Source organism: Salmo trutta, chromosome 37, assembly GCF_901001165.1.
Source record: "Salmo trutta chromosome 37, fSalTru1.1, whole genome shotgun sequence".
In the NCBI taxonomy this organism is placed as follows: Eukaryota; Metazoa; Chordata; class Actinopteri; order Salmoniformes; family Salmonidae; genus Salmo; species Salmo trutta.
In genome coordinates, this window is record NC_042993.1 from 10,846,330 (window position 1) to 10,873,341 (window position 27,012).

Sequence of the window (27,012 nt, forward strand, 5' to 3'; positions counted from 1 at the left end):
GAGTAAAGGAGGGACAGTAAAGGAGGGACAGTAAAGGAGGGACAGTAAAGGATGGACAGTAAAGGATGGACAGTAAAGGAGGAACAGTAAAGGAGGGACAGTAAAGGAGGAACAGTAAAGGAGGGACAGTAAAGGAGGGACAGTAAACGAGGGACAGTAAAGGAGGGAGAGTAAAGGAGGGAGAGTAAAGGAGGGACAGTAAAGGAGGGACAGTAAAGGAGGGACAGTAAAGGAGGGAGAGTAAAGGAGGGACAGTAAAGGATGGACAGTAAAGGAGGGACAGTAAAGGAGGGACAGTAAAGGAGGAACAGTAAAGGAGGGACAGTAAAGGAGGGACAGTAAAGGAGGGAGAGTAAAGGAGGGAGAGTAAAGGAGGGACAGTAAAGGAGGGACAGTAAAGGAGGGAGAGTAAAGGAGGGACAGTAAAGGAGGGACAGTAAAGGAGGAGCAGTAAAGGAGGGAGAGTAAAGGAGGGAGAGTAAAGGAGGGAGAGTAAAGGAGGAGCAGGGAGAACAAGAAAATGAGGAAGAGAGGAAAAAGAAGAAGGGATATATGCAGTCAGACGGTGGATTCTGAGAAAGAAGGAGGTCTGAAAACACAAAGATGAAGAGAGCGGGATGAGCCCCAGTCCAAAGACTAAAAAGAGTGATAGGGTGAGAGTGAGTGAGAGGGTGAGAGTGAGTGAGAGGGTGAGAGTGAGTGAGAGGGTGAGAGTGAGTGAGAGAGAAATGCCTGGAGTTAGTAATAATAATTTATACTAACACACCTCAATAATTCACGTACCATTTCAATGCTGGAGGGAAAATCCACATTTCACAGAGCATAATTAAATAGAGACAGAGAGTGGAAAGAGAGAGAGAGATGGAGAGAGAGATGGAAAGATAGATGGAGAGACCAGCATTAAAGATACTTCTGCAGTGGCAGGGTTTCTTTTCCATTTGAGGTTTGTAAAACAACCAAGATGAAATTGTAATATCCAAACTGTATCCAATCTCTTGAACTCGTCTCACTTCACTTCATCCTAACATTGACAGGTGCTCATCCTTAGTATTTCACCATTCACCTCCACAGTTGTCTAATGTGCACAGTAGAATTACAACTCTGTCTTTAGTCATATTCACTCTTATTACAGGGTCAGCCATAGTAGGAGCAAATGAGGGTTAAGTGCCTTGCTCAAGGGCACATCGACAGATTTTTCATCTTGTCAGCTCGGGTATTTAGAGCCCACCGCTCCAACCACTAGGCTACCTGTCGTCCTAATTCACAGTTTAATTTCTATATTCAGAGATTATTTTCTCAGAAATAAAATGATGTGAATGTTCAGACAGAAAGACTGCTGATCAATAGTTTGCTGGGCAATAAACATGTCTAGATGTATTTATTGTGTACCTGTTGTGCTTTTCACTAGCCAACCCAATTTCAATTTTTGGGCATTTATTTGGCATATTCGATACAGATCTTAACTTAGGTATTAGCAATGTGAAAATATGAAAATACAGCTTTATTTGTTTTTACTTACCTGGCCTTGGTTCTCATTTTAGTTTCTATTTTTGTAATTTTCTACTCATTTTATTACAAATATTAATTCGTTTAAAGGATTGTAAATTTAATATATTAGTCTTTCATGTTACGTCTTTGTCAATATAGCCGTTATAACCACTAAACCACTAACCATTTTGGAATGAATCACTACTCCCTACTCCCACTTTTTGATCAAAACAGCTTCTATCTATCACCTCATTATCCTGCGCCTTCTTCAAGTCTAAAGGAGATGTTTTAATTTCTCATATTCTATTCTGTAGGGATGTCCTCCACATTGCATCAGTTAGTGCTCTCTAACCCTGCTAGATCGCTCCATCAAACACATAATCTACAAAAGCTCTTGATATATACTGTATGTAACGTTGATATGAGGACTCAAAACCACGGTGTAAAACCATGCCCTGCCCCTTGCCCTGCAGGTCATCTCTCACCTCGGACTTGTTGAACTCGTCCCTCTCTCCCAACTTTCTTTTTTGTTTTCTCCCAAGAAATAAAAGTAATTTGAATTAAATTGGACATTTTCCCTCTCTCCCCTTCTCTCCCTCTGTCTCCCCATCTCTCAGGTGTAGTGGAGGCATGGACTGTAACTGCGTCAGTGATCTGTTGCTCACCCCCCCTGTCCCTGCCCTCTGGACTCCAGGTGAGGCAAGCAGGATGGGGGCACTTTTTTGCGGAAGCCGGGGTACGTGGTTTGGGGAGTTGGGGATTTTATTAGGGTTATTAGGGAACATTTCATTAACTTTTGGGGGAGGGCAGATACCAGTTATACACTAAGGGGAGATGTACAAAGTGCTTGTACCTGTGCAATGTTTGGTGTTAGATGTTATTTTCAGCAGGAATAAAACAGACAACAAAAAACCTTGATGCTAATTTACCAAACTGTCTTTATTTACACTTCAACTAAATGCTTTATTCCTACCGCTTAACCTTTATGTACCTATTTGTAGTAGGTTTACCTGTATTCCCTTGCATACTTTTTCCCTGTGTTACTGCTTAGTACATCAGGCCTTGATAGCTAGTGTTTTCTAATGGTCAATATGTATACTCCAACAAGTCCGCATTATAAAGATCATTTTTATATTTGAATAACAACAAACTTACCACACACATCAGTGAACAAATAGCGTTTCTAATTTGTTAGGATTCATGTTTCTTTACTTATTCTGCAAGGCAATTAGCCAGAATTTTTGTTCAATTGATGAGCTATTTAATTATATTAGAAGTGTACAGCAGCAGGCAGTTAGAATTCAAGTATTATCAAAATGTAAGTAGCATCCATCAACTCTGAAAGAGAGCAGAAATCTAACTGACCAGCCAGTGGGTCCAAGCTAGTGGGCATTAGTAGTACCACAGAGCAACATTGCTGTAGGCATGCTCTATGATATTAAACACATCATCCCTTAACTGCATCACTCCATCAGTCATCCAGACAGCTAGCCCCTTTGGCCAGCACTCACCATTCACAAACCAATAGGCCTCAATCTCATCCTCCCACTCTCCTGCTCCTCCTCCTCAGGCATCGCCTTCCCAGACTGGGCCTACAAGCCTGAGTCGAGCCCCGGCTCGCGACAGATTCAGCTTTGGCACTTCATCCTGGAGCTGCTGCAGAAGGAGGAGTACCAGAGTGTGATTTCCTGGCAGGGGGAATATGGAGAGTTTGTCATCAAGGACCCTGACGAGGTGGCCAAACTGTGGGGCCTCAGGAAATGCAAACCCCACATGAACTACGATAAGTTGAGCAGGGCGCTAAGGTAGGAACTGTGTGTGTGTGTGCCTGTGCGTGTGTGTGTTTGTGTGTATGTGTGTGCTTTATTAGATCTTTTTCAGTATAAGAAGCCAGAAAAAGTAGCAGTATTCATTTTTAGTGGATATAAGTCCTACGTGTCTCATTCATCTTCTCCCTCCATGTCAGTAAAAATGGAAAGAAAAACATGATGTTTTTTCCTTAAAAATGTCAATACCCTCGATTCCACCTTATTTTCCAATGTCCAAATGGATAAGTTCACTATTAAACCTCTATATAAAAAATTCTATAAGAATTTCAGAATTAATCCCCCATGTGAAATAGCTTGGAAATTCTCAGAAATACTTGGCTCAAAACTCTACACATTGCTATGTGATTTAAACTATAGCCCTGCTACCTATTCTGCTATAGATCATTCTATTGAATTTACCCCACATCCCACCGCTACTCATCGCTTGCTTATGCAAATCAAATGACAATACACACACACACACACACACACACACACACACACACACACACACACACACACACACACACACACACACACACACACACACACACACACACACACTGTTACCCCCTCCCTGGTTTCCCCTGCCCTCTCATTAATGGGGGCTGTCGTAGGGGTCTAATTGTTATGAATTGGCTGGGGCCATAATTAGCCTTCTTGATTAGCCTAGCTTAATTGCTCAATTAAAGGCCGCGACACAATTGCCACGCAAAGCAAAAATGTACAAATCATTGCGAGGGCCCCAACTGTTTGTTGTGGATACATACTGATATGCATTGTATTTGGAAAGTATTCTAAAATGGATAACATTTGTTTTCCCTCATCAATCTACACACAATAACCCATAATGAAAAAGCAAAAATAGTTTTGGGGAAATTGTTGCTAACTTATAAAAATAAATAACAGAAATACCTTATTTACATAAGTATTCAGACCCTTTGCAATGAGACAGGAAATTGAGCTCAGGTGCATCCTGTTTCCATTGATCATCCTTGAGATGTTTCTACAACTTCATTGGAGTCCACCTGTGGTACATTCAATTGATTGGACATGATTTGGAAAGGCACACACCTCTCTATATAAGGTCCCACAGTTGATAGTGCATGTTAGAGCAAAAACCAAGCCATGAGTCCAAAAGAATTGTCCGTAAAGCTCCAAGACAGGATTGTGTCAAGGCACAGATCTAGGGAAGGGTGCCAAAAAAATTCTGCAGCATTGAAGGTCCCCAAGAACACAATGGCCTCCATCATTCTTAAATGGAAGAAGTTTGGAACCACCAAGACTCTTCCTAGAGCTGGCCGCCCGGCCAAACTGAGCAATCAGGGGAGAAGGGCCTTGGTCAGGGAGGTGACCAAGAACCCAATGGTCACTCTGACAGAGCTCCCGAGTTCCTCTGTGGAGATGAGAGAACCTTCCAGAAGGACAACCATCTCTGCAGCACTCCAACAAAAAGGCTTTTATGGTAGAGCAGCCAGACGGAAGCCACTCCTCAATAAAAAGCACATGACAGCCCATTTGGAGTTTGTCAAAAGGCTCCTAAAGGACTCTCAGACCATGAGAAACAAGATTCTCTGGTCTGATGAAACCAAGATGGAACTCTTTGGCCTAAATGCCAAGCGTCACGTCTGGAGAAAACCTGGCACCATCCCTACGATGAAGCATGGTGGTGGCAGCATCATCATTCTGTGGGGATGTTTTTCAGCGGCAGGGACTGGGAGGCTATTCAGGTACGAGGGAAAGATGAACGGAGCAAAGTACAGAGAGATCCTTGATGAAAACCTGCTCCAGAGCGTTCAGGACCTCAGACTGGGATGAAGGTTCACCTTCCAACAGGACAACGACCCTAAGCACACAGCCAAGACAACGCAGGAGGGGCTTCGGGACAAGTTTCTAAATGTCCTTGAGTGGCCCAGCCAGAGCCCGGACATGAACCGATCGAACATCTCTGGAGAGACCTGAAAATAGCTGTGCAGCGACGCTCCCCATTCAACCTGACAGAGCTTGAGAGGATCTGCAGAGAGAAATGGGAGAAACTCCCCAAATATAGCTGTGCCAAGTTTGTAGCATCATACCCAAGAAGACTCAAGGCTGTAATCACTTTCAAAGGTGCTTCAACAAAGTACTGAGTAAAGGGTCTGTGATATTTAAGTAAATGTGATACTTCAGTTTTCATTTTTTATACATTTGAAAAAATCTAAAAGACAGTTTTTGCTTTGTCATTATAGGGTATTGTGTGTAGGTTGATGAGGAAATAAGGCTGTAACGTAACAAAATGTGGAAAAAGTGAAGGGTTTTGAATACTTTCCGAATGCACTGTATACAGGTCTGTATGCCTGTGAAGTTGTTACCTTATATCTACAGCGTAGATATACAGGATTTTGACTTTGTCACAGGCCTATTTTAAATGACTTACATGCTTAAAATAGTCATTTCAAGTCTAAGAATGTATCAGGACAGTCACCAGCTTAATATAATATGTTATTTCTTTATTCAGTTTTGAGAACACCCCCCACCCCACGTGACCTCTGTACCTGAAGTACCAACCCTCTCATCTGAACCATATGGCAGTATGTAGTATCTGACAGTGTAGGATTCTGACAGGTACTGTAGCCTGTGACACCTCAGTAGGTGGCACAGGAAACAAGCACTGTAAGGTTGGAGTGACTGGCACCTGAGGTTGTTTTCATAGAGACACCACTCACATTGTAGTCCCGCCCTCAAAGAGGCACTTCAGTTGTGAATGATGCCAGAAGCACTGACAGCAAGAGTTGATGTATATCTATTATGCATATTTCTGTACATATATTGTACCTGTAATAAATCAAATGTATTCATCACATGCTTCGTAAACAACAGGTGTGGATAAACAGTGAAATGCTTACTGACGGGCTCTTACCAAATATTTTTACATGATAATTGCTGTATGTCAACAGTGCACAGCAGGTCAGATCAGGCTCTGGAGGGATGTTGTTTATTTATGTGCTTGTTTTTGGTTTTACTCAGGGACTTATTTAGTCCTGCCTAACGAGGTGTGTGGAGAGTCAAGTCAAAACATGAATTGATCAGTGAGATGCCAGGGAGAAACCCAGCAGGAGTTCAGCCCTGGAGGACCGGTGTTGTTCCCCCTGCTGTTAAGAGAACACATTACTGTTGACCAGGGCTCTCCAACACTTCCTGGAGAGCTATCATCCTGTAGGTTTTCACTCCAACCTGCTTCCCGGAGAGCTACCCTCCTGCAGGTTTTCGCTCCAACACCAGGTGTAACTAACCTGATTCATTTTACCAACCAGTTTATTATTAGAATCAGTTGCGCTAGATTAGGGTTGGAGGGAAAACCTACAGGACGGTAGCTCTCCAGGAAGCAGGTTGGAGGGAAAACCTACAGGATGGTAGCTCTCCAGGAAGCAGGTTGGAGAGCCCCGCTGTGAACCATCGATGAGAACATGGATATTTGTTTCTAACTCTTCCTATTTTTTTCTCTCCTTTCTCCATTCCCTCTTTCCTGATCTCTTCCCGTTCACCTTCTCTCCATCCTCCCCCACACAGGTACTACTATAATAAGCGCATTTTGCACAAAACCAAAGGGAAGCGTTTCACCTACAAGTTTAATTTCAGTAAGGTGGTGCTGGTGAACTATCCTCTGCTGGACATGGCCAGCTCCCCCTTCCTGCTCCAGAACCACTTCAATGGGGGCTCCGCCGCGCCCGACTGCAGCCCTGTCACACCCGAGGTACGGAAGGAGGAACGGAGGAAGTGAGGGAAGGAGGAACGAATGGAGTTTAGGACAGAGGGAGGGACGGAGAGAAGGGTAATGGATGGAGGAGGGTATGAAGGGAGAAGAGAAAGAGAGGATTGGAAGGACAGGAATTACAGGTTTTCCAGAATAGACAGCGACTCCAAGTTATTCCCCGCTGTTAACACAATGCATCACATTGTCTAAAGTGAGCTGTCATTTGAACAGTACATGTTTGAATTCACCAAAATGAAGTGACAAGTTGGATAGAAGACCAGCAGATTCCGAGTACCTGAGAACCATCAACATTGGGAAAAAGAAGAGAGATATAAAGGGAGGAAACTGAGAGGGAGAGATGGAAATATGGTTGCCACAACTCCATACTTGATTGTTTATTAATGTTGATTTGATTCAGCGGGTCTAGCTAAAGGGAACTGCAGATTGTACTGTACATACTCCTGCTGTGTATTCATTCTTCAGTTACGGGAGGATCAATTGCATTCCTCGTGTCTTATCATACATCTTTTATTCACTGTCTCTAATAGCAGCAGTCCTGATCATGATAAAATGGTCTTCACTTATTATTTGCCCAGAGTCATCTTGAAATTTTTACAGAGATAAATGTTCTTGGACCACCAGAGGGGTTGTATGAATAAAACTGTTACAGTTTGTAATGAAACAATAGATACACGTATTGAAGTAATGGTCTGTGCTCAGGATGCATAGTTCTGACGGATCCATTTAGGTGATGATATATGCAAATGAAACACTAACTGATTCATACTTTCTCATTTGCTTGGATATAGAAATTGCTATGCCAATTATTTTTTACAGATTTTTTACAAACACAAAAAAAATTGACATTGTGATACTAGTGCAAATAGTATTTTATCTTTATTAATTTAATTCATGAAATGTATTTAAAAGGGAATAGAGTTAACTTTAAATGACTAGAAGAGTCTTTGCTTGTCCTGAAAGATAGAAAAAGAGTCACAAAGAAAGTGAAGAAAAAACTTGAGAGATGGTTTTAACTTGTCCTTAAAACAAAAGAAGACGTTATCCACCCTTCTCACATCCCCGTCTCGGATGGCCTATCCCTCTGTCATCGATTGAAAATGAAAGAAATAAAAGACAAGTAGATACGTTAGATCAGATCAATGTTCGGTCATTAATGCAGGTTTGGTTAAGCAATCCAGATCATGTAGCTTGGAAGTACAGTCTCGCTTTTCAAACTTGGAGCTGAGGGGTGACAGAAATTATTGATCCCAGCTCTTCTAAAAAAAGAGAAAGCCTCCCTCTCTCTCTCTGTCTCCCTCGACTCTGTGTGACTTAACCGTTTCGTTTGTTTGGCCTCCTTTCTCTTTCCTGTTTTAAAGCACTTCTACACACACACACACACACACACACACACACACACACACACACACACACACCTCATGCACCCCCCCCCACACACACACCTCATGCACCCCCCCCCCCACACCCACACACCTCATGAGCAGACACACACATACATTCTCCCCTCTCTCTCTCTCTCTCTCTTACCCCACAGCTATTATGTTGTTTAGTCTCTCTCTCCCTTCCATCAATCCTTCCATCATTCCTTTCCCTCCTTTGTCCCCTCACACTCTTCCCTCCACGAAGGGCGCCCAATCCCTCTATGTCTCGTCGTTTATCCTTTGTGCCCACTTAATCGTTGGCCTCCATTTGACTCTGTACTTCTCCTGGCTTTGAGTCTTTGAGCCTCTGCGTCCTCCTACCTCCTCTCCTCATCTTCTCCTCTGTTTTCACATCTCCTCTCCTCTTCCTCTCAGTCCCCTGGCACTTCCTTTTATCCTGTCCTTGCTGTGACTGTTGGTGTGATTGCACCACACACTACAGGGTGCCATCTCCATCAAATGACTTACCCTAAATACATGCTGATTTAAAGAGGAGGTTGAGGATCCTAAAGACAAGTCTAGTTTTTATTTGCTGATGAAATCAATTGCTATTAAATGCTTAACTGACATGAGCAGATTCTAATGCTTTTTTTTCTGTCTCCCTGTCTTCCCTCTTTCTCCCAGGCCCTGCAGTCACTGTTCCCTCGTTTGCCAGAGTCAGGGAGAGGAACCTCCCTGTTTGATCGAGTGGCCACAGTCCCGGGACCAGAGGGAGATAAACTGAGACTGGACACATTCCCCTTCCTCAGCTCAGGTGAGAGAGAGGAGAGGAGAGAGGCAAGAGGGAGAGGGGTGACAGCAGTAAAAATAAGGTAGAAGATGATTGAGAAAAACGAGAGGGAAGGTAAAGAACAGAGGAGAGAGGGAAGGTAAAGAACAGAGAAGGAAGGAAGGAAGGAAGGAAGGAAGGAAGAAGGAAGGAAGGAAGGAAGGAAGGAAGGAAGGAAGGAAGGAAGGAAGGAAGGAAGGAAGGAAGGAAGGAAGGAAGGAAGGAAGGAAGGAAGGAAGGAAGGAAGGAAGGAAGGAAGGAAGGAAGGAAGGAAGGAAGGAAGGTGGAGAACTGATGGAAAGTAGAGCTTGAGAATGATAGAGGAAATGAGGAGAGCATAAGGAGAGAGAGAACAAGATCAAATCCATGTTCACTGCAATACTTTACACAGCAGAGATATGTCCCTTTACTGCCTCCAATTCATACTCTCCTTCAGGTGAGAGGAAGGGTTAGATGGGAGTGATCTACAGTATATATTATCAGATTATTACAGTGATATGAGGCAGATGCTCAATTAAGGTTTTTGGAGTTAATGTCAGTGTAATAATTTGCATTTTCCCTTTATATAAGCCTTCAGTTTGGATGTGTGTGTTTTATTTGTGTGCATTTGTGTGTGGGTGAGCGTGCGGGCATATGTGTGTGTGTTTGTGTGTGTGTGTACAAATGCCTTTGTCTGTCTGGATACTCCATGTGTGCGTTTCAGCCCTGCTACTGCATCAGAATGTGTGCGTTTACAGTACAGTGAGTGTGTGTGAGTTAGTGTGTGTTCACTGTGAACACACTCCCCTTCACATCACAACTTGGCCCCCCTGTTTTGTTTGTCCTCAGGTCCTATTCCCCCCTCCTTCCCTCCTCCCCCACCTCTCCCTCCCATGTGTCCCCCCTGTCCTAATCCCATCCCAGGCAGGAAGGCCCTAATTGAGGGTGCAGGCTTCAGTTTGTGGCCTGTGGGCTCCCATTACTGTGTTTTCATAAGCAAGTGAGGCCTGCCTGACTGATTCAATATTAATTTGTCTGCCAGCTACTTCTGGCCCAGCACACAGAGACTCAAGCACTGTCAAATTAGCCCTCCATAGCAAATAACAGAGAGAGAGAGAGCGGGAGGAAGAGAGAGAGCAGGAGGACGAGAGAGATAGAGCGGGAGGAAGAGAGAGAGAGAGCGGGAGGAAGAGAGAGAGAGAGCGGGAGGAAGAGAGAGAGAGAGCGGGAGGAAGAGAGAGAGCAGGAGGAAGAGAGAGAGGGGTAGAGAGAGAGGGGTAGAGAGAGAGGGGTAGAGAGAGAGGTAGAGAGAGAGAGAGAGAGAGAGAGAGAGAGAGAGAGAGAGAGAGAGATGGGGTAAATCTTTGAGTTTGCTGTCTGTTGTTGGAAGGAAATACAGTCGAGGTCATAGAGAGTTCTTTTGTTCGCGCACTAAAATTGAATTCCAGTATCACCTCAGATTTACCTCCTTTGTTTCAGTTGTTATTAAATGATGCATATAGGGAAGCTGATGTAATACACATACACATTATATCAGCTGTTATGTTAATCAGGTTTCTGAAAGTATGATGGAGCCAACTAGAGTGCGTTTTTCTATTATTTAGTTGACTTCACCAAGCACCTGGACTATACACACGGCCAACAACAGCCAGATTTTCTAAATAACTGGATTTCTCTTACCACAGTCCATTTTCCTTTTTTCATAGACAGTATTATTTTATTACAGTGGCATAACTATTCTGTTATTAACGGGATACTTTAATTTGCCAGAGAGCATATCTCTCATCATGTTCATATTTGTGGTGAACCAGTTGAATGTGTGAATAGGTCTGGCAGGCATATAGTCTAAGATCAGGGTTCTATTCAAATCAACAGCACTCTCATTTTGCTTCAGCACATAGCTGTGGATTTGCGTTGCTAATTATTGCAGAGCATAATTAGTGAACATGCTTGGATGTGGTATGTCAGGAGACCTTTACCCCTTCAGTGAGCTAACCTCTGTCTCTGTGTCTCTGTTCTCTTCCAGCCGCTCCCTGTTACTCCAAGCCCCCGTCCCTGTTGGGTCCTTACCCCCGCAACCCTCCCTTCGACTACCCCTGGGGCTTCAATCCCTACCTCTCAGGGGCCTTCTCCCTCAACAACTGCCCCAAGCTGCCCCCCGGCTCCCTCTATCCCTCCCACTTCTACCCCAACCCGCTGCAGACCAGCCTGGGCCAGCTGCCTCACCCCTTCTCCTCCCTACTCCCCCCGGGAGAGGTGGCAGGAGGGGGACAGAGGGGAGCAGCGGGCCAGACCGGGGTTACTAACGGCACGGCAGGTGGGCAGCCCAGACTTTGCCTGCCTCCTTACCCTGGTGCTCTGTCGCTGGGCCGAATGGACATTGTCAACGGGGGCTCTGTTGGTGAGAGGGAGAGAAGGGAATCCAACACTCCAGGCACGGAGCCTGGGTTGGGGCTAGGGTTAGGGTTAGGGTTAGGGCTGGGTCTGGGAGGGATGGGTCTTGGTGGTGTTGCTGGGGGGCGACAGAGCCCATCAGAGCGGCGAGGCGGGGTGAAGCAGGACCCAGAGTCAGACTCAGACCTGGAGATCACAGATCTGAGCGACTGCAGCTCAGACAACGACAACGAGCCTGACTTCAGTATCACCAAGGAGACCAGGCTGAGTGATCGATCACAGACCCTGGTGGAGGGGAAGAAAGGGGGAGCACTGCCACCTCTCTCCTCCCTCCCTCCCCCTGTGTCCTCCCATCCTCTCAAGAGCCTGGTGCCCCTCACCCCTCCCCCTCCGTCCCTCCCTCTATCCCTCTCTCCCTCCATGGCTCTGGTTGAACGGCACAGGGAGACAGAGACTCTAAAATTGATCCACAGCTAATAGATTCTATTAGATAACTCTCTCTCTCTTTTCTCTCCTCTCTTTCGCTCCCTTCATCTGTTATGTTGTCCTTTATTTGAGCCATCTTGCCCCGTCTCTATTTTTATTTCTTCCTCTCTCTCTCCACCCTTCTTCTCTCTCTCCACCCTTCTGTTCTCTCTTTACATGTTGACTTGTGCAACATAGCTGAGATAGTGAGCTTGCTGATTTTGACATTACTGAGAGTCTACCATGTTTCAGATGTATGTGTACTACTTATTCATCATGTGCACCCACAGATTTTATTGTCTCAAGGTTTCAGTGATGTTTTGAGCTTTAACAGCATTGTACGTTGTTCTGTGCTATTCGTATGTTACCGTGTTACTGCAATGGGCCCATAAAACTGCATAAATATAACACAATGTATAATGAATTACATTAAAATATAATACTAGAACAATAATAAACAACACTACAATATACACACATAAGATGAATTGCAATAATGGCCGCAAGAAATTATATCTGACAGAGACATTGCTTTAGTTTTTTGGGGATTCCTTTTCTTGGGTACCGGTATGTATTTTTCTGTTCTAAACATAGTCAAACATTGCCAGCTGGTGGTCTTAATAGGAGGCTGCTACAGTTCATTGTTTGTTGGGAAAAATGATCATCCCCCAAATCCAAACAATTAGTCATTTTGCTCTGCTAATGTAATGCTCTGGTATTTTAATGCACATTTCTAACTCCATACTTGTTTGTTTGTTATTGTTTAATGCTCATTTAAATTGCTTAACTTTCTTCAGTGAGAGGGAGAGAAAGAGAGAGAGAGAAAGAGAGAGCAAAAGAGAGAGCTGGACAAATGTAGAATTTGTATCAATATTTAATTGTATATATTTTATTATGGTGTACATTACATTTAATTATTACCAATATTATAAAAGTTAGCTGTGTTGGTGTGATTTAATTACGTATTTAAATAATGTTGGGAAATTGACAAGTATAGGTGTATTAAAGTTTTAAATAATTAACAGCAGTCAGAGTATCTGCGCTGGGAAGGTGTTTTTTCTATGAGGAGGACTCATATATGGGGAATTGTCTCATATTTTCTCAACCCCAGCTAATTGTGCCCTTTGGTCATTTTCCAAGATGCCCTTTGGGTTTAAATATTCTGGTAGTCTTATTTTTATAGTTAGCATTCACCCAGTGTAACTGTTCTGTAATTTCTCAAATGTGAGAAATATTGGTTTCAGCACATTCTTTCAACTACAACAACAACAAAATATGTAGATTATTTTTGAGTCTAAGCTTTTTATCCATGGCAACGGTCCCCCTGTAGAAATTAAAGCAAGAGGTACAAAGTATCTCAATACCAACTAGGGACATTCCATGTTGCTCACTTTGAAGCACAGAGTGCATACTAACTACCCCACATTGTACAGATTCATATGGTATGGTTTGTAACAGGTGGAGGTATAACATTAGGTGTGAAAGCCCTATTGTAAAGGTCATGTAATTCTATATTTGTTGGATTCTACCAGAAATCTCTGTTTTATGATCTCTGTGTGGCATTCACCAACACCGCTGTAAATACTCTTTCCTTTGTGAATGTATGTGTACACATCCAAAATGATCATGCCGTGAAATAATAAGTCACATCTCTTTGTTTTATTGTAAAGAGGAAAAATGGAAAGATCAAAAATAAGAAAAAAATATGAATAACTTCTAAAGCAATAAACATTATTCTGGAGATTGGACTGTTGTTGGCACTGAACTCACTGTGTGAATGAATGTGTGCTTTACACTGGAAGAGGCTCCAATAGGCCTGCTTGAGACCCCTGGTGTAGAGCATCCTTTCTCCACAGGGTGGCGAACCTGGACCTATATTACAATGTAATGACCTTATCTAGTCTACACGAATAGTTTGCATTATATCATGGAAGGGTTTGATTTCATGAGCATGAGTAAAACATTGGCCATGGTTTCCCTTAGTCTTATTTTTCTTGCATGTGTAATTGACTGATTGAGTTCAATGAGTTGTAATAGTCAGGGTAATGGGACAGCATATGCCATATGGCCTCCTCTCTCAAGGATATGTCATGAACGTCTGCCGCCTACCTTTATTAAACGTGTTGATTAAAATGTCAGAAAATGTCATCGTTTTCTCTACATAGTGTGCACTACATTTGACCAGTGCACTATAAAGTGAATAGGGTGCAATTTCGGACGCACTTAGAAGCTGAGAGTAGTAAAGGCCGGATAAGAAGGGAAATGAAGATGACAAACCAAGATAGGTGCAAGCCCTAAACTTTCACAAACAGCCAACCCTACCTAAATCGGAATTACTTTGTGTGATAGCCTATTTGTGAATTGTGAAACATATGAGATCATATTGCTAAGTGAAACAGAAGTTTACGGAAACAAAAGCATTGCTTCTACTGGATATTCCTAAATGTATTCAGGGTTTCAATACTGTTCAATAATTGACATAATGCGTTCAATTCCATAATTAATATTTCAACACGGATTACCTTATGTGTGAAAAGATTGGCAGTGAACTAAAATGTTGCTAATAAACACATTGAAGATGCATTGAATAACTGTTGATACGCTTGACTCCCATGGGTAGACGAGGGGACCGAATACCGTGTAACACAATCTAGTATGGAAGCCCATCAGGAAACAACTGGGGATGGAAAAAGTTACATGAAAACCAGATTTTATATAGCTAGATCATATTGAAAACTGTATTATTACATCAAACCAATATATTTTGACATCGTCATGCATGACTTTGCCAGTGGTTTATGCAGATAAAAAAAATCAGGCAAGGGGAAATTGTGCACTTGAATTTGTACTTCCGCGTATAATGTTTTTTTCCAGCGACATACGACAACTTTCGAACAGCAAACCATAATAGACGTTTGTCAGTCTTTTTTTTTTGCTGTTGCTGTATTTTGAGGTGAGTACCTCGTTGAAACATTTTGATAATATATTTAACATGTACATACGTTCGATGCTTAGTTACTTATAAAAAAAACTTGGGATTTAATTCGATTATTCCGCGAGTGAAGTCTTGTCTCTCGCTAGCCAGCTCACCAGACAGCCTTTAGTTAACGTCTAGCTAAAGGAATGTTGTGTTTGGCTACAATCTATCGGAACATCTCGTTCTCTCGAGTCCCCAAATCAGGTGTTTTAGAGTTAATTAAACACTATTTTATTACAAAGTAGGACTTGCTGAAGCATACTGGTATTTGAGGGGTACGTGTCAGGTCGCTAGCTAATTTGTTGTTCAATCAAGTGATATTTTTTAACAGGCTACAAAGTATCGCTAACCGTCATGTTACAAAAATGTTGCAAAGAGCATAGTTTGTAAAAGGACTCGCAACATTGTAGCCTATTATATAATGTAACTGTGTAACTATAGCAGTTATTGCCAGCAATGTGGCCAGGCCGACGTTCAATGATTTGCTTGCCTATGTATTTTTTTACGAGTATTTCAATGTGACATTGAAAATCTAAAAAGTATATTTTATCAAATAACATTAATAGCCATGTTTGATTTAGCTGTTAAACCAGCCTAAAGTCGGAGTGTTATTTAGACATAATTACACACATTATACTGATTAGATAGTTCGTCATTATCAAAGGTAGAAAGCCTACTGATAGCAAGTTGTGAGATTGTACCAGTAGATGTATCATACACTGTAGCATATTTCTCCTGCTTACAGTTGATCACACTATTTTCTCTTTGTATATGAAAAGTACAGCAGCTATACAAACACACATCTGTCACTGGACTCCATCCCACTTTTGGCCTTTTTTGCCTCTCCCCTCCCCCATCATTCCGTTTAATCCTCGACAAATCAAAATCAAATAAATGTACTGATTGCATATGCAGGTCAGCGAAATGCTTGTGTTTCTAGCATCCAACAATGCGGTAATAGTACCTAGCAATACACAACAATATGCACATAATCCAATAAGTACAAATAAATAAATAAAGCATTTCAGAACGAGCAATGTCAAAGTCTGGAATATATATAAACTGGTATAGACAGTATATTATTAGAAAAGTTGTGTACAGCAGTAGTTGTATAGGATGAGCCATGACTAGAATACAGTATATACATATGAAGTGGGTAAAGTAGTATGTAAACATGATTAAAGTGACCAGTGTTCAGTCACTATGTACATAGGGCAAAGCAGTCTGTAAGGTGCAGGGTAGAGTACCGGGTGTTAGCCAGCTCCTGTAGTAACAGTGACTTAGAAATTCTGGGATCAAAGATCAAGAGAATAATATACAGTTGATGTCGGAAGTTTACATACACCTTAGCAAAATACATTTAAACTCAGTTTTTCACAATTCCTGACATTTAATCCTAGTAAAAAAATCCCTGTCTTAGGTCAGGTAGGATCACCACTTTATTTTAAGAATGTGAAATGTCAGAATAATAGAATGATTTATTTCAGCTTTTATTTCTTTCATCACATTCCCAGTGGGTCAGAAGTTTATATACACTCAATTAGTATTTGGTAGCATTGCCTTTAAATTGTTTAACTTGGGGCAAACATTTTGAGTAGCCTTCCACAAGCTTCCCACAATAAGTTGGGTGAATTTTGGTCTATTCCTCCTGACAGAGCTGGTGTAACTGAGTCAGGTTTGTAGGCCTCCTTGCTCGCACACGCTTTTTCAGTTCTGGCTACACATTTTCTGTAGGATTGAGGTCAGGGCTTTGTGATGGCCACTCCAATACCTTGACTTTGTTGTCCTTAAGCCATTTTGCCACAACTTTGGAAGTATGCTTGGGGTCATTGTCCATTTGGAAGACCAATTTGCGACTAAGCTTTAACTTCCTGACTGATGTTTTGAGATGTTGCTTCAATATATCCACATAATTTTCCTTCCTCACGATGCCATCTATTTTGTGAAGTGCACCAGTCCCTCCTGCAGCAAAGCACCCCACAACATGATGCTGCCACCCCCGTGCTTCACGGTTGGGATGGTGTTCTTCAGCTTGCAAGCCTCCCCCTTTTTCCTCCAAACATAACAATGGTCATTATGGCCAAACAGTTCTATTTTTGTTTCATCAGACCAGAGGACATTTCACCAAAAAGTACAATCTTTGTCCCCATGTCCAGTTGCAAACCATAGTCTGTTTTTTTATGGCGGTTTTGGAGCAGTGGCTTCTTCCTTGCTGAGCGGCCTTTCAGGTTATGTCGATATAGGACTTGTTTTACTGTGGATATAGATACTTTTGTACCTGTTTCCTCCAGCATTTTCACAAGGTCCTTTGCTGTTGTTCTGGGATTGATTTGCACTTTTACCAAATCTCTCTTGTAGAGGTCTACACATTTTTTCTGAGGTCTTGGCTGATTTCTCTTGATTTTCCCATGATGTCAAGCAAAGAGGCACAGAGTTTGAAAGTAGGCCTTGAAATACATCCACAGGTACACCTCCAATTGACTCAAATGATGTCACTTAGCCTATCAGAAGCTTCTAAAGCCATGACATAGTTTTCTGGAATTTTCCAAGCTGTTTAAAGGCACAGTCAACTTAGTGTATGTAAACCTCTGACCCACTGGAATTGTGATACAGTGAATTAGAAGTGAAATAATCTGTCCTTAAACAATTGTTGGAAAAATGACTTGTCATGCACAAAGTAGATGTTCTAACCGACTTGCCAAAACTATAGTTTGTTAACAAGAAAATTGTGGAGGGGTTGGAAAACAAGTTTTAATGACTCCAACCTAAGTGTATGTAAACTTCTGACTTCAATTGTACTTGATCAGACCTAGAGGGTTGGGCCATTATCCATGGTTTGAGTTGATCGGCACTTATTTAGCTGTTTAGTTTCGCAGGCTCAATTGAACTCCAAAAATAACCTTGTCTATGTGTTACTAAGGGACTGAATTGGGCCTACAACACATCGACATCGTGAATGCTTGGTGCTATGTATGACCTTTGCTCAGAATCTGAACACCACACTGTCTCAAGTTCAGCCATGGTCTGTTGTTATGGGCCTGTGGGTTGACCCGTAGTTGTTTTGGAGTAGTTCTGTAGCTGAACTGATCAGATGAGACGTGATGCTGAAACGGCGGTTGGGCTTGGAGCGTTGTGATGTGTCAGCGGCAACCACTGAACTACAGAGGCTTCCTGTCTCTGTTAGAGGAACAACAACACTTTGCTGTCATCCCTCCCTCTATTTCTTTCTTTCTCTACCTCTGCAAGTGCAGTCTTGCCTGAAGCTCAAAGGGTACCATCTCTTCCTTTTAAAGGAATGTGGGCTATTTAATTGAAGTTTCTTTCTTTTCTCTCACTCACACACACACATACTAGGGCTGGGTTATATATCGAATTTGATCATTTGAATTTATGTTTTGGCGTGATATCTAAATGCCCGTATCGCAAGAATCAAGGTATTGTTTATTTTTTAATTTTTTTTAGCGTTTATGTCTGCTTGTTTTCAACATGTTGTCTTTTTGGTCTCATCTCCTTTGCTTCTTCTGCTGAGACTGTGCACCTTTCCATTTACACATGAACACCACGCCCCTCCCCCCACACACCCAGCTCCTCCCCCTCACATCAAGCCCCTCCCCCTGCTACTCACAACAACAAAGATGAGAGATCACTTCTTCCTCTGACAAGCGGTTTCAACTCGCTATTTGAGTTTTGGTCCAATAGAATGGGTCATATGGAGACTAAAACACATTGAGACATTGTTTTACTGTAATAGTTAGAAAGGTTAACTCCTCTATGTCATTTTTATGTCTCAACTCCTCAAAATGGGGGCAGAGCAGACACTACTGAAACAGGAGTATCAATGAACGTTGATTCTGGAAAATGAATGCTCAGTTTGTCGTGCCTGGCGGCATTGCGGTAACACATACTGCTAGCAGCATTTTAGCCAAAGACTGTTATAGCATAAAACACAATTATATAAAGAATTCGTTCTCATTCTCAATGGCAACTCGTTCTCATTCTGAGAAATAAAATAGCCATTCGATTTTAACATCTGAACAAAGTGGACAGCCTAGCATGCTGTTCAAACTGTTGGAGACGGACAGAAGGATGTGTTCATAACAATTCAACAGTTAGACCTTGTTAGCAAGCAAATAAATTCAAGTTGTCTGAAGTTGAAATATAAAGATCAGCTGGCTTCTCGCTAGCACTTGTGCTTGAGAGGTTGTTGATGTGACCGGTGTTAATTTTCTATAGTCCTTGCTACAAGAAGTGAGTCATTATTAGTGAATGTGCATGTTTCTGGTTACATTTGTAATAAAAAGGGTATTTTCATAGACAGACTTGAAAGCCAGATCAGTGATTATTGTAAAAAAGCAGGTTAAACTATTTTGATTAGTGCGTCTTATGGTTGTGGAAGGCTTATATTTAACCTAGGTATAATTTTACAAGTCCTGAATTCATTAGATTATTGCTGACTGTTTGAAATGCAGTGCATTTGACCTTTAATTGTACAACAAAGCCTATTTAGAGAAACTGTATACATTGTGAATCGGCCATAAGTTAGAAAAAATTGAGATATGATTTGTCGGCCATATCGCCCAGCCCTAACGAATGCACGCACGCACACACACACTCCCCACCCTCCGCCAATCCCTCTCTCAGGTACACAATCCTATTCTCTCAGGTACACAATCCTATTCTCTCAGGTACACAATCCTATTCTCTCAGGTACACAATCCTATTCTCTCAGGTACACAATCCTATTCTCTCAGGTACACAATCCTATTCTCTCAGGTACACAATCCTATTCTCTCAGGTACACAATCCTATTCTCTCAGGTACACAATCCTATTCTCTCAGGGCATTAATAGAGGAATCCCAGTGCTTTTTTAGGCCTAGTGTAGTTACAGCTGAGGTACACTGAGCTCAGTAACTAGGCCAGAGGGTTACGACTAGACAACCAGCAGATGGTAGAATATAGCCGCTTACCCACAATGTAACAGCCAGGGGGCTGTCCCTCTGGACAAAGGGGCAACTACTAGGGATTCCCTATAGGACTACTATGTCTGGTTTAGAAAAGAAACATTTCAACATGTCAGCTGTTCAGTTTAGCTATAAAGGCATGTTGAGTAGAGTAATCTGCAGTGCAGATTCTTATGTTAATCAAGTGTAATGAAGAGTGCCACTCTCTCGTGTGTGTGTGTGTGTGTGTGTGTGCGCGCGCTATGCCGTCCTGCGTCTCCCTGGCATGATGGAAGGATCTGAAAGCAGCAGCGTTAATCCTGGCCTTGAGCAAGATGAAGCTGAGCATCTTCTAACCAAGAACCGTGTGTGTTCATCAGTGTGTGCGAACTGTATGTCCGTTTGCCATTAGCCCAGTGTGCATTCCAGACGACAGTTAAATGAGCCGTGTATTTGTAATAAGTGGAGATCGTAACGGCAGGGTGGGGGATGGTTCTCAGTTAGCCTAGCTCAGGGTATTCTCAGGTGAACACAGGTAGCTCTGGTTTACTGTCAGCTTGTACAGTAGACGTGCTTATCTCTCTCTCCTGTCTCAGTGTGCTGTGTCAGCCCTGTAGCACAGCCATGTAGTTCAGAACAGTCCAGGACCAACCCACTGTCCTCTGATACACTATGTAAATGCAGGGGAATGGAACTGAACATGTGTGAAGGAGATGTGTGCAAGGTGGTGACATCCCCAAGCCCTGATTGAGTCTTTTAGTAGGGAGGAGAAGAGATGTGTGTGTGTGTGTGTGTGCGCACATAGTCTATTTGTACATACTGTATGTGGTATACAGTTGTCTGTGTGTATTATGTCTTTGTATTAGGCCTTGGGTTTGTGTGTCTCTTTTGTGTTGGCTGGCAGACATACAGACAGGTGTGACATGGAAACAGCACTGCCCCTCAGTCAGAATGTGAGTCAGACTGGTAGAGAACCGGAGGGAGAGAAGGAGCTCTTTCATTCCCTGGGTCAGGGTGGAAAAGACTGGGCTTCATGGACTGTGTTTACTCTTGGGGATGGATGGCTGGAGAGAGAGGGATAGGGGTGGGTGGGATAACTTGCAAGAAGTGGGACTTGAACAAGAGTGGAGGTTTAGACACACACCACCATCACGAGAACAAGCAGCCTCAAATGACCCCTCCATGTTGACAGTGCAGCAGGGCTGATGAGGTTACTAATGTAAACAACAAGAGGGCCCTAGGACACGACACTATCTTAACATTTTCAACTCTGAATGAGTTGTATACACATTATTTTCTAAAAGTCTGGTTAGAAAAGGGGGAGACAGAGCTGTATGACTAAATCTGAAGATATTAATTATTAGGCCATTTTCACTGGGAAATTTAACAGAAATGTCCAATAATGATGCTTGCTGCAGTATGTGGTTTATGGTGCCTCGGTAATAGAGCTAAGTTAAGATGGAGGATATGAATGCAGCAGGACTGTGTTGCATGGTTGGTGCATTATGTGGGCCGTACCGTCATGGAGGGGCGTGTGTGTTGGGCGGCGTTATTGCTACCTCCATGTTCAGAGTCAGCCCAGATTGGGGTTCTGGGAAAGCTCTTCCAGCACTCTGGCCGGACATAGCTGTTTTATGTGCTGCAGTCCTCAAGTCATCATCAGCCACCGCTGGACATAGGGGTGGTAAAACGTGTCCTGCCAACACATGCACACACACACACACACACACACACACACACACACACACACACACACACACACACACACACACACACACACACACACACACATCCCTTACACATACATCCCTTCTGAATGAATGAAAACATTTCTCCACGACCCAAATGGTAATCAAAGGCCTCTGTGTTTGGCCTGCGCAATTACCCTACTATCCAGACACACCAACACACACACACACACACATTTGGAACCAGTTAAAGAGGCAGTAGGCTCACTGCAAACCCAATCCATGCCAGTCAATTGGCCCTCGTCTATCCAATGTTTCCATGAAGCATGAAACAGTGACCACTTACATGGAGAGCAAGAGAAAAATAGGGGGTAGGGAAAGTAATGCCAAGGAGTTGTCAGGGGTATGGAAGTATATTTTGGCTCTAATGGATAGGAAATAAGGACAGAAAGAGATGCAGGGGATTTAACACACCACTGGTGTTCTAGGGGTGAGGACTTTTTGAGTTGCTAGTCTGATGTTAGCCAGTGCGTAATGGCTGTTAAATGACGTAATTGGCTCTACTGTTCTGTTCATGAGTGGCTTGGCTGTATTGGAGTGGCCATAACAACCAAGATGTATTTTTTTATTTTAGTTCACCTTTATTTAACCAGGTAGGCCAGTTGAGAACGAGTTCTCATTTACAACTGCGACCTGGCGATTGAGATTGATTTGAAGGTGGAGAGAGAGGGGAGAAGAGAGTACAGGGAGGGAAGGAAGAGAGCGAGAGAAGCAGACTGTAAGAGGGATGGATAGAGAGGATGTGGTATGAGGGCATATTCACACCACTTTCAGCGTAGCTGTTCCCTCCCTCCATCACACATCCTCCTGACACTTCTCTCTCTCTCTTCTCTCCTTTTACGCTTTCATTCTCATCTCTTTGCCTCTCTTGGTTTTTTCTTCTGTCTTAGATCTCTCTCTTTTGGAACATCCATTTAGGTCCAGAGTCTGCTATTACAGTATATTGAATTGTGAATGACAATCTTTGTTTACCCAATACTACTTTCTGCTATGTAAACAAGTGTACTGTTGTATATATGAATGACTAATTTGGGGTAATTTTTGTACCTACAGTTAAAGTCAGAAGTTTACATACACTTAGATTGGAGTCATTAAAACTTGTTTTTCAACCACTCCACAAATTTCTTGTTAACAAACTATAGTTTTGACAAGTCGGTTAGGACATCTACTTTGTGCATGACAAGTAATTTTTCCAACAATTGTTTACAGACAGATTATTTCACTTATAATTCACTGTATCACAATTCCAGTGGGTCAGAAGTTTACATACACTAAGTTGACTGTGCCTTTAAACAGCTTGGAAAATTCCAGAAAACTATGTCATGGCTTTAGAAGCTTCTGATAGGCTAAGTGACATCATTTGAGTCAATTGGAGGTGTACCTGTGGATGTATTTCAAGGCCTACCTTCAAACTCAGTGCCTCTTTGCTTGACATCATGGGAAAATCAAAATAAATCAGCCAAGACCTAAAAAAAAAAATTGTAGACCATCACAAGTTTGGTTCATCCTTGGGAGCAATTTCCAAATGCCTGAAGGTACCATGTTCATCTGTACAAACAATAGTACACAAGTTTAAACACCATAGGACCACATCAGCCGTCATACCGCTCAGGAAGGAGACGCGTTCTGTCTCCTAGAGATGAACGTACTTTGGTGCGAAAAGTGCAAATCAATCCCAGAACAACAGCAAAGGACCTTGTGAATATGCTGGAGGAAACAGGTACAAAAGGATCTATATCCACAGTAAAACGAGTCCTATATCGACATAACCTGAAAGGCCGCTCAGCAAGGAAGAAGCCACTGTTCCAAACCCGCCATAAAAAAGCCAGATTACAGTTTGCAACTGGACATGGGGACAAAGATTGTACTTTTTGGAGAAATGTCCTCTGGTCTGATGAAACAAAAATAGAACTGTTTGGCCATAATGACCATTGTTATATTTGGAGGGAAAAGGGGGAGGCTTGCAAGCTGAAGAACACCATCCCAACCGTGAAGCACGGGGGTGGCAGCATCATGTTGTGGGGGTGCTTTGCTGCAGGAGGGACTGGTGCACTTCATAAAATAGATGGCATCATGAGGACGGAAAATTATGTGGATATATTGAAGCAACATCTCAAGACATCAGTCAGGAAGTTAAAGCTTGGTCGCAAATGGGTCTTCCAAATGGACAATGACCCCAAGCATACTTCCAAAGTTGTGGCAAAATGGCTTAAGGACAACAAAGTCAAGGTATTGGAGTGGCCATCACAAAGCCCTGACCTCAATCCTACAGAAAATGTGTGGCCAGAACTGAAAAAGTGTGTGCGAGCAAGGAGGCCTACAAACCTGACTCAGTTACACCAGCACTGTCGGGATGAATGGGCCAAAATTCACCCAACTTATTTTGGGAAGCTTGTGGAAGGCTACCTGAAACGTTTGACCCAAGTTAAACAATTTAAAGGCAATGCTACCAAATAGTAATTGATTGTATGTTAACTTCTGACCCACTGGGGATGTGATGAAATAAATAAATCTCTCTACTATTATTCTGACATTTCACATTCTTGAAATAAAGTGGTGATCCTAACTGACCTAAAACAGGGAATTTTTACTAGGATTAAATGTCAGGAATTGTGAAAAATGAAGTAAATGTATTTGGCTAAGGTGTATGTAAACTTCTGACTTCAACTGTATTTAATCCCTAATCTCACATGCAGTTGGAACATCAATGTATCTACTCTGGACTGTGGTGTGTAATCTGCAGTGTTGATGTAAATGTGTTGATCACAGTGGTGTTGCAACAGTTGTCAGCTATGAATGATTATCCTTCATTAACCTGAGTTAGCCCAGGAATTTCACACTTCAGTCCCTGCATTGCCCAACACACCACACACATTGTATTTTTGTTGGGTTAATTAATGGCCTGTAAGTAAGCAATGACGGGAAGGGGCCATAAGTAAGCATTTCACTGTTAGTCTACACCTGTTGTTTATGAAGCATGTGACGAATAACATGTGATTTGATACGCACACCCCCGCACACATGATGGCAGTGAGCAGTACTAGGGCCTCACTGTGCTTCTCACACCTTATCTCAGTTTTACCCACGTGTCCTCGACTCTCTCTGTTTCTCAATCATCTTTCTTTGGTTGATTTCGTTCATTAAGTATTTGCCAACTTCCTCTTCTGAGTGACAGAGGTGATGAGCACAGTTCAAGTAAAGAGAAGGGTGTCATTTCTTAATTTTACCCCTGACCTTGTTCCCCTCTGCCATGCTCCATCCTTCCTCTTTCTAGCTTGCTTTCTCTCTTTCTCATTTTGTACACCATCACTCCTCGCTCTCTCCTCCTCTATCCTCTCCTCATCCCTCCTCCCCTCTTTCTCATCCTCTCTCTCTTGTCTTCTCTTTCGCTCTCTCGATCTTTCGACATGACTCTTGCAAACAGGTCGAACAGGAAATGATCATTTCCTGAGGAAATTACACCCACTTCCTGTCTGTGTGCCTCCCGCTCCTTTTCTACTCAGGCGCCTCTGGGGACACCCCCTCGGAGCCCGGCCAGGGCCATAGGACCCCAGAGAAGCCAGGACTCATTCAGTGCAATGAAGCCTTGTCTGATGAGAAGGCCAGATAAAAAGAGCACAGACACAGCTAGCTTCCATAAGGGCTCTGTTCTATTTCAGGGCCATACTGTCTTAGTGGCACAGGAGACCGGACACAGGCTATTGTGCGGGACCGGGTGTTTGGGGTGAAGAGTGACCTAAGCTGACACAATGAATGAATGTTTGGTACTTAGAAATGCACCTACTTTATGTTTTCAGATGGGATGAAAGACTGGCTTCTATGATTGATAGATACTGTAGAACCCTCATTCTCTTTGTTATTTTTATTTTTACTGTACTATATGACTCTCACCAGTCACATAAGGGCAGTGGTGTAAAGTAGATAAGTAAAAATACTTCAAAGTGCTACTTAAGTCGTTTTTTTGGGGTATCTACTTTACTATTTATATTTTTGTCAACTTTTACTTTTATTCCACTACATTCCTAAAGAAAATAATGTACTTTTTACTCCATACTTTTCCCCTGACACCCAAAAGTACTCGTTACATTTTGACAGGAAAATGGTTCGATTCACACACTAAACAGAGAAGGTCTCTGCTCATCCCAACTGCCTCTGCCCTGGCGGACTCACTCAACACAAATGCTTCGTTTGTAAATTATGTCTGCGTGTTGTAGTGTGCCCTTGGCTACGCGTAAATAAAAAAAACAAGAAAATTTATATAAGGAATTTGAAATTATTTATAGTTTTACTTTTGATTCTTAAGTATATTTAAAATGAAATACTTTTAGACTTTTACTCAAGTAGTATTTTACTGGGTGACTTGTACTTGAGTCGTTTTCTATTAAGGTATCTTTACTTTTACTCAAGTATGACAATTGAGTACTTTTTCCACCACTGCATAAGGGTCTGTCTAAGGCTTCATCCCTCTAAAGTGTTGTACCAGTTGGCTCTGACATTACCTAAACTCCAGCGGTCTGTGATGCTCTACTCTTACTGGGATTGGCAGGCACCATACAACTAGAATTTCTATGATCCTTCCTATTCTGATTCTGACTGGCTGACACAAACTGCTCTGACTGACAGTCACTGTAATGTGACTGTCATTGAAGAAACTTGATTGACAGGTATCAGCCTCTGCCACTGTGGCATGGACAGTGAAGAAGCTCACAGTGGAGTGAGGTCATCGTTTGGCCCCTCATTGTCCTGCGTTCTTATTGGTTGTGTAAATGGTGACACGGTGGGTGTTTGTTTGCTCAAACGGTTACACAATGGGGATTGTGGTCTTGGTGCTAGAGCTGGTGTAACAGTGACTCAGTGATTATTAATACAACTCTCTCACACTGACCTACCTGCCTGGTGGAACTAAGAAATGCTGTAAAACAAAACATGTTGAATAACCATATAATATGATTGTGTTTCAAGTGAAAATGGAGATAAACTCAGCAAAAAAATAAAAGTCCTCTCACTGTCAACTGCGTTTATTTTCAGCAAACTTAACATGTGTAAATATTTGTATGATAAGATCAAACAACTGAGACACACACTGAACAAGTTCCACAGACATGTGACTAACAGAAATTGAATAATGTGTCCCTGAACAAAGGGGGGGGGTCAAAATCAAAAGTAACAGTCAGTATCTGGTGTGGCCACCAGCTGCATTAAGTACTGCAGTGCATCTCCTCCTCATGGACTGCACCAGATTTGACAGTTCTTGCTGTGAGATGTTAC

General features: G+C 42.4%; 2 protein-coding genes across 5 annotated transcripts in view; both read left to right on the forward strand.

The window, feature by feature from the left end:
• Positions 1-2,099: 2,099 nt before the first annotated feature.
• LOC115176466 (ETS domain-containing transcription factor ERF-like) lies at positions 2,100-25,354 on the forward strand. The gene is made up of 8 exons (XM_029736503.1): positions 2,100-2,182; positions 3,059-3,293; positions 6,846-7,029; positions 9,096-9,225; positions 11,246-12,005; positions 19,741-19,762; positions 19,851-19,872; positions 25,248-25,354. Exons 1-8 carry the CDS (start codon positions 2,119-2,121, stop codon positions 25,352-25,354), a joined length of 1,524 nt encoding a protein of 507 aa, XP_029592363.1. The 5' UTR covers positions 2,100-2,118.
• LOC115176707 (rho guanine nucleotide exchange factor 1) overlaps positions 14,731-27,012 on the forward strand; it is a 46,171-nt gene continuing 33,889 nt past the window's right edge. For all 4 annotated transcript variants that reach the window (XM_029736904.1, XM_029736905.1, XM_029736907.1 and 1 more), the window contains exon 1: positions 14,731-15,031. The gene's annotated coding sequence lies outside the window, so the exon portion shown is untranslated. The remainder of the gene's footprint in view (positions 15,032-27,012) is intronic.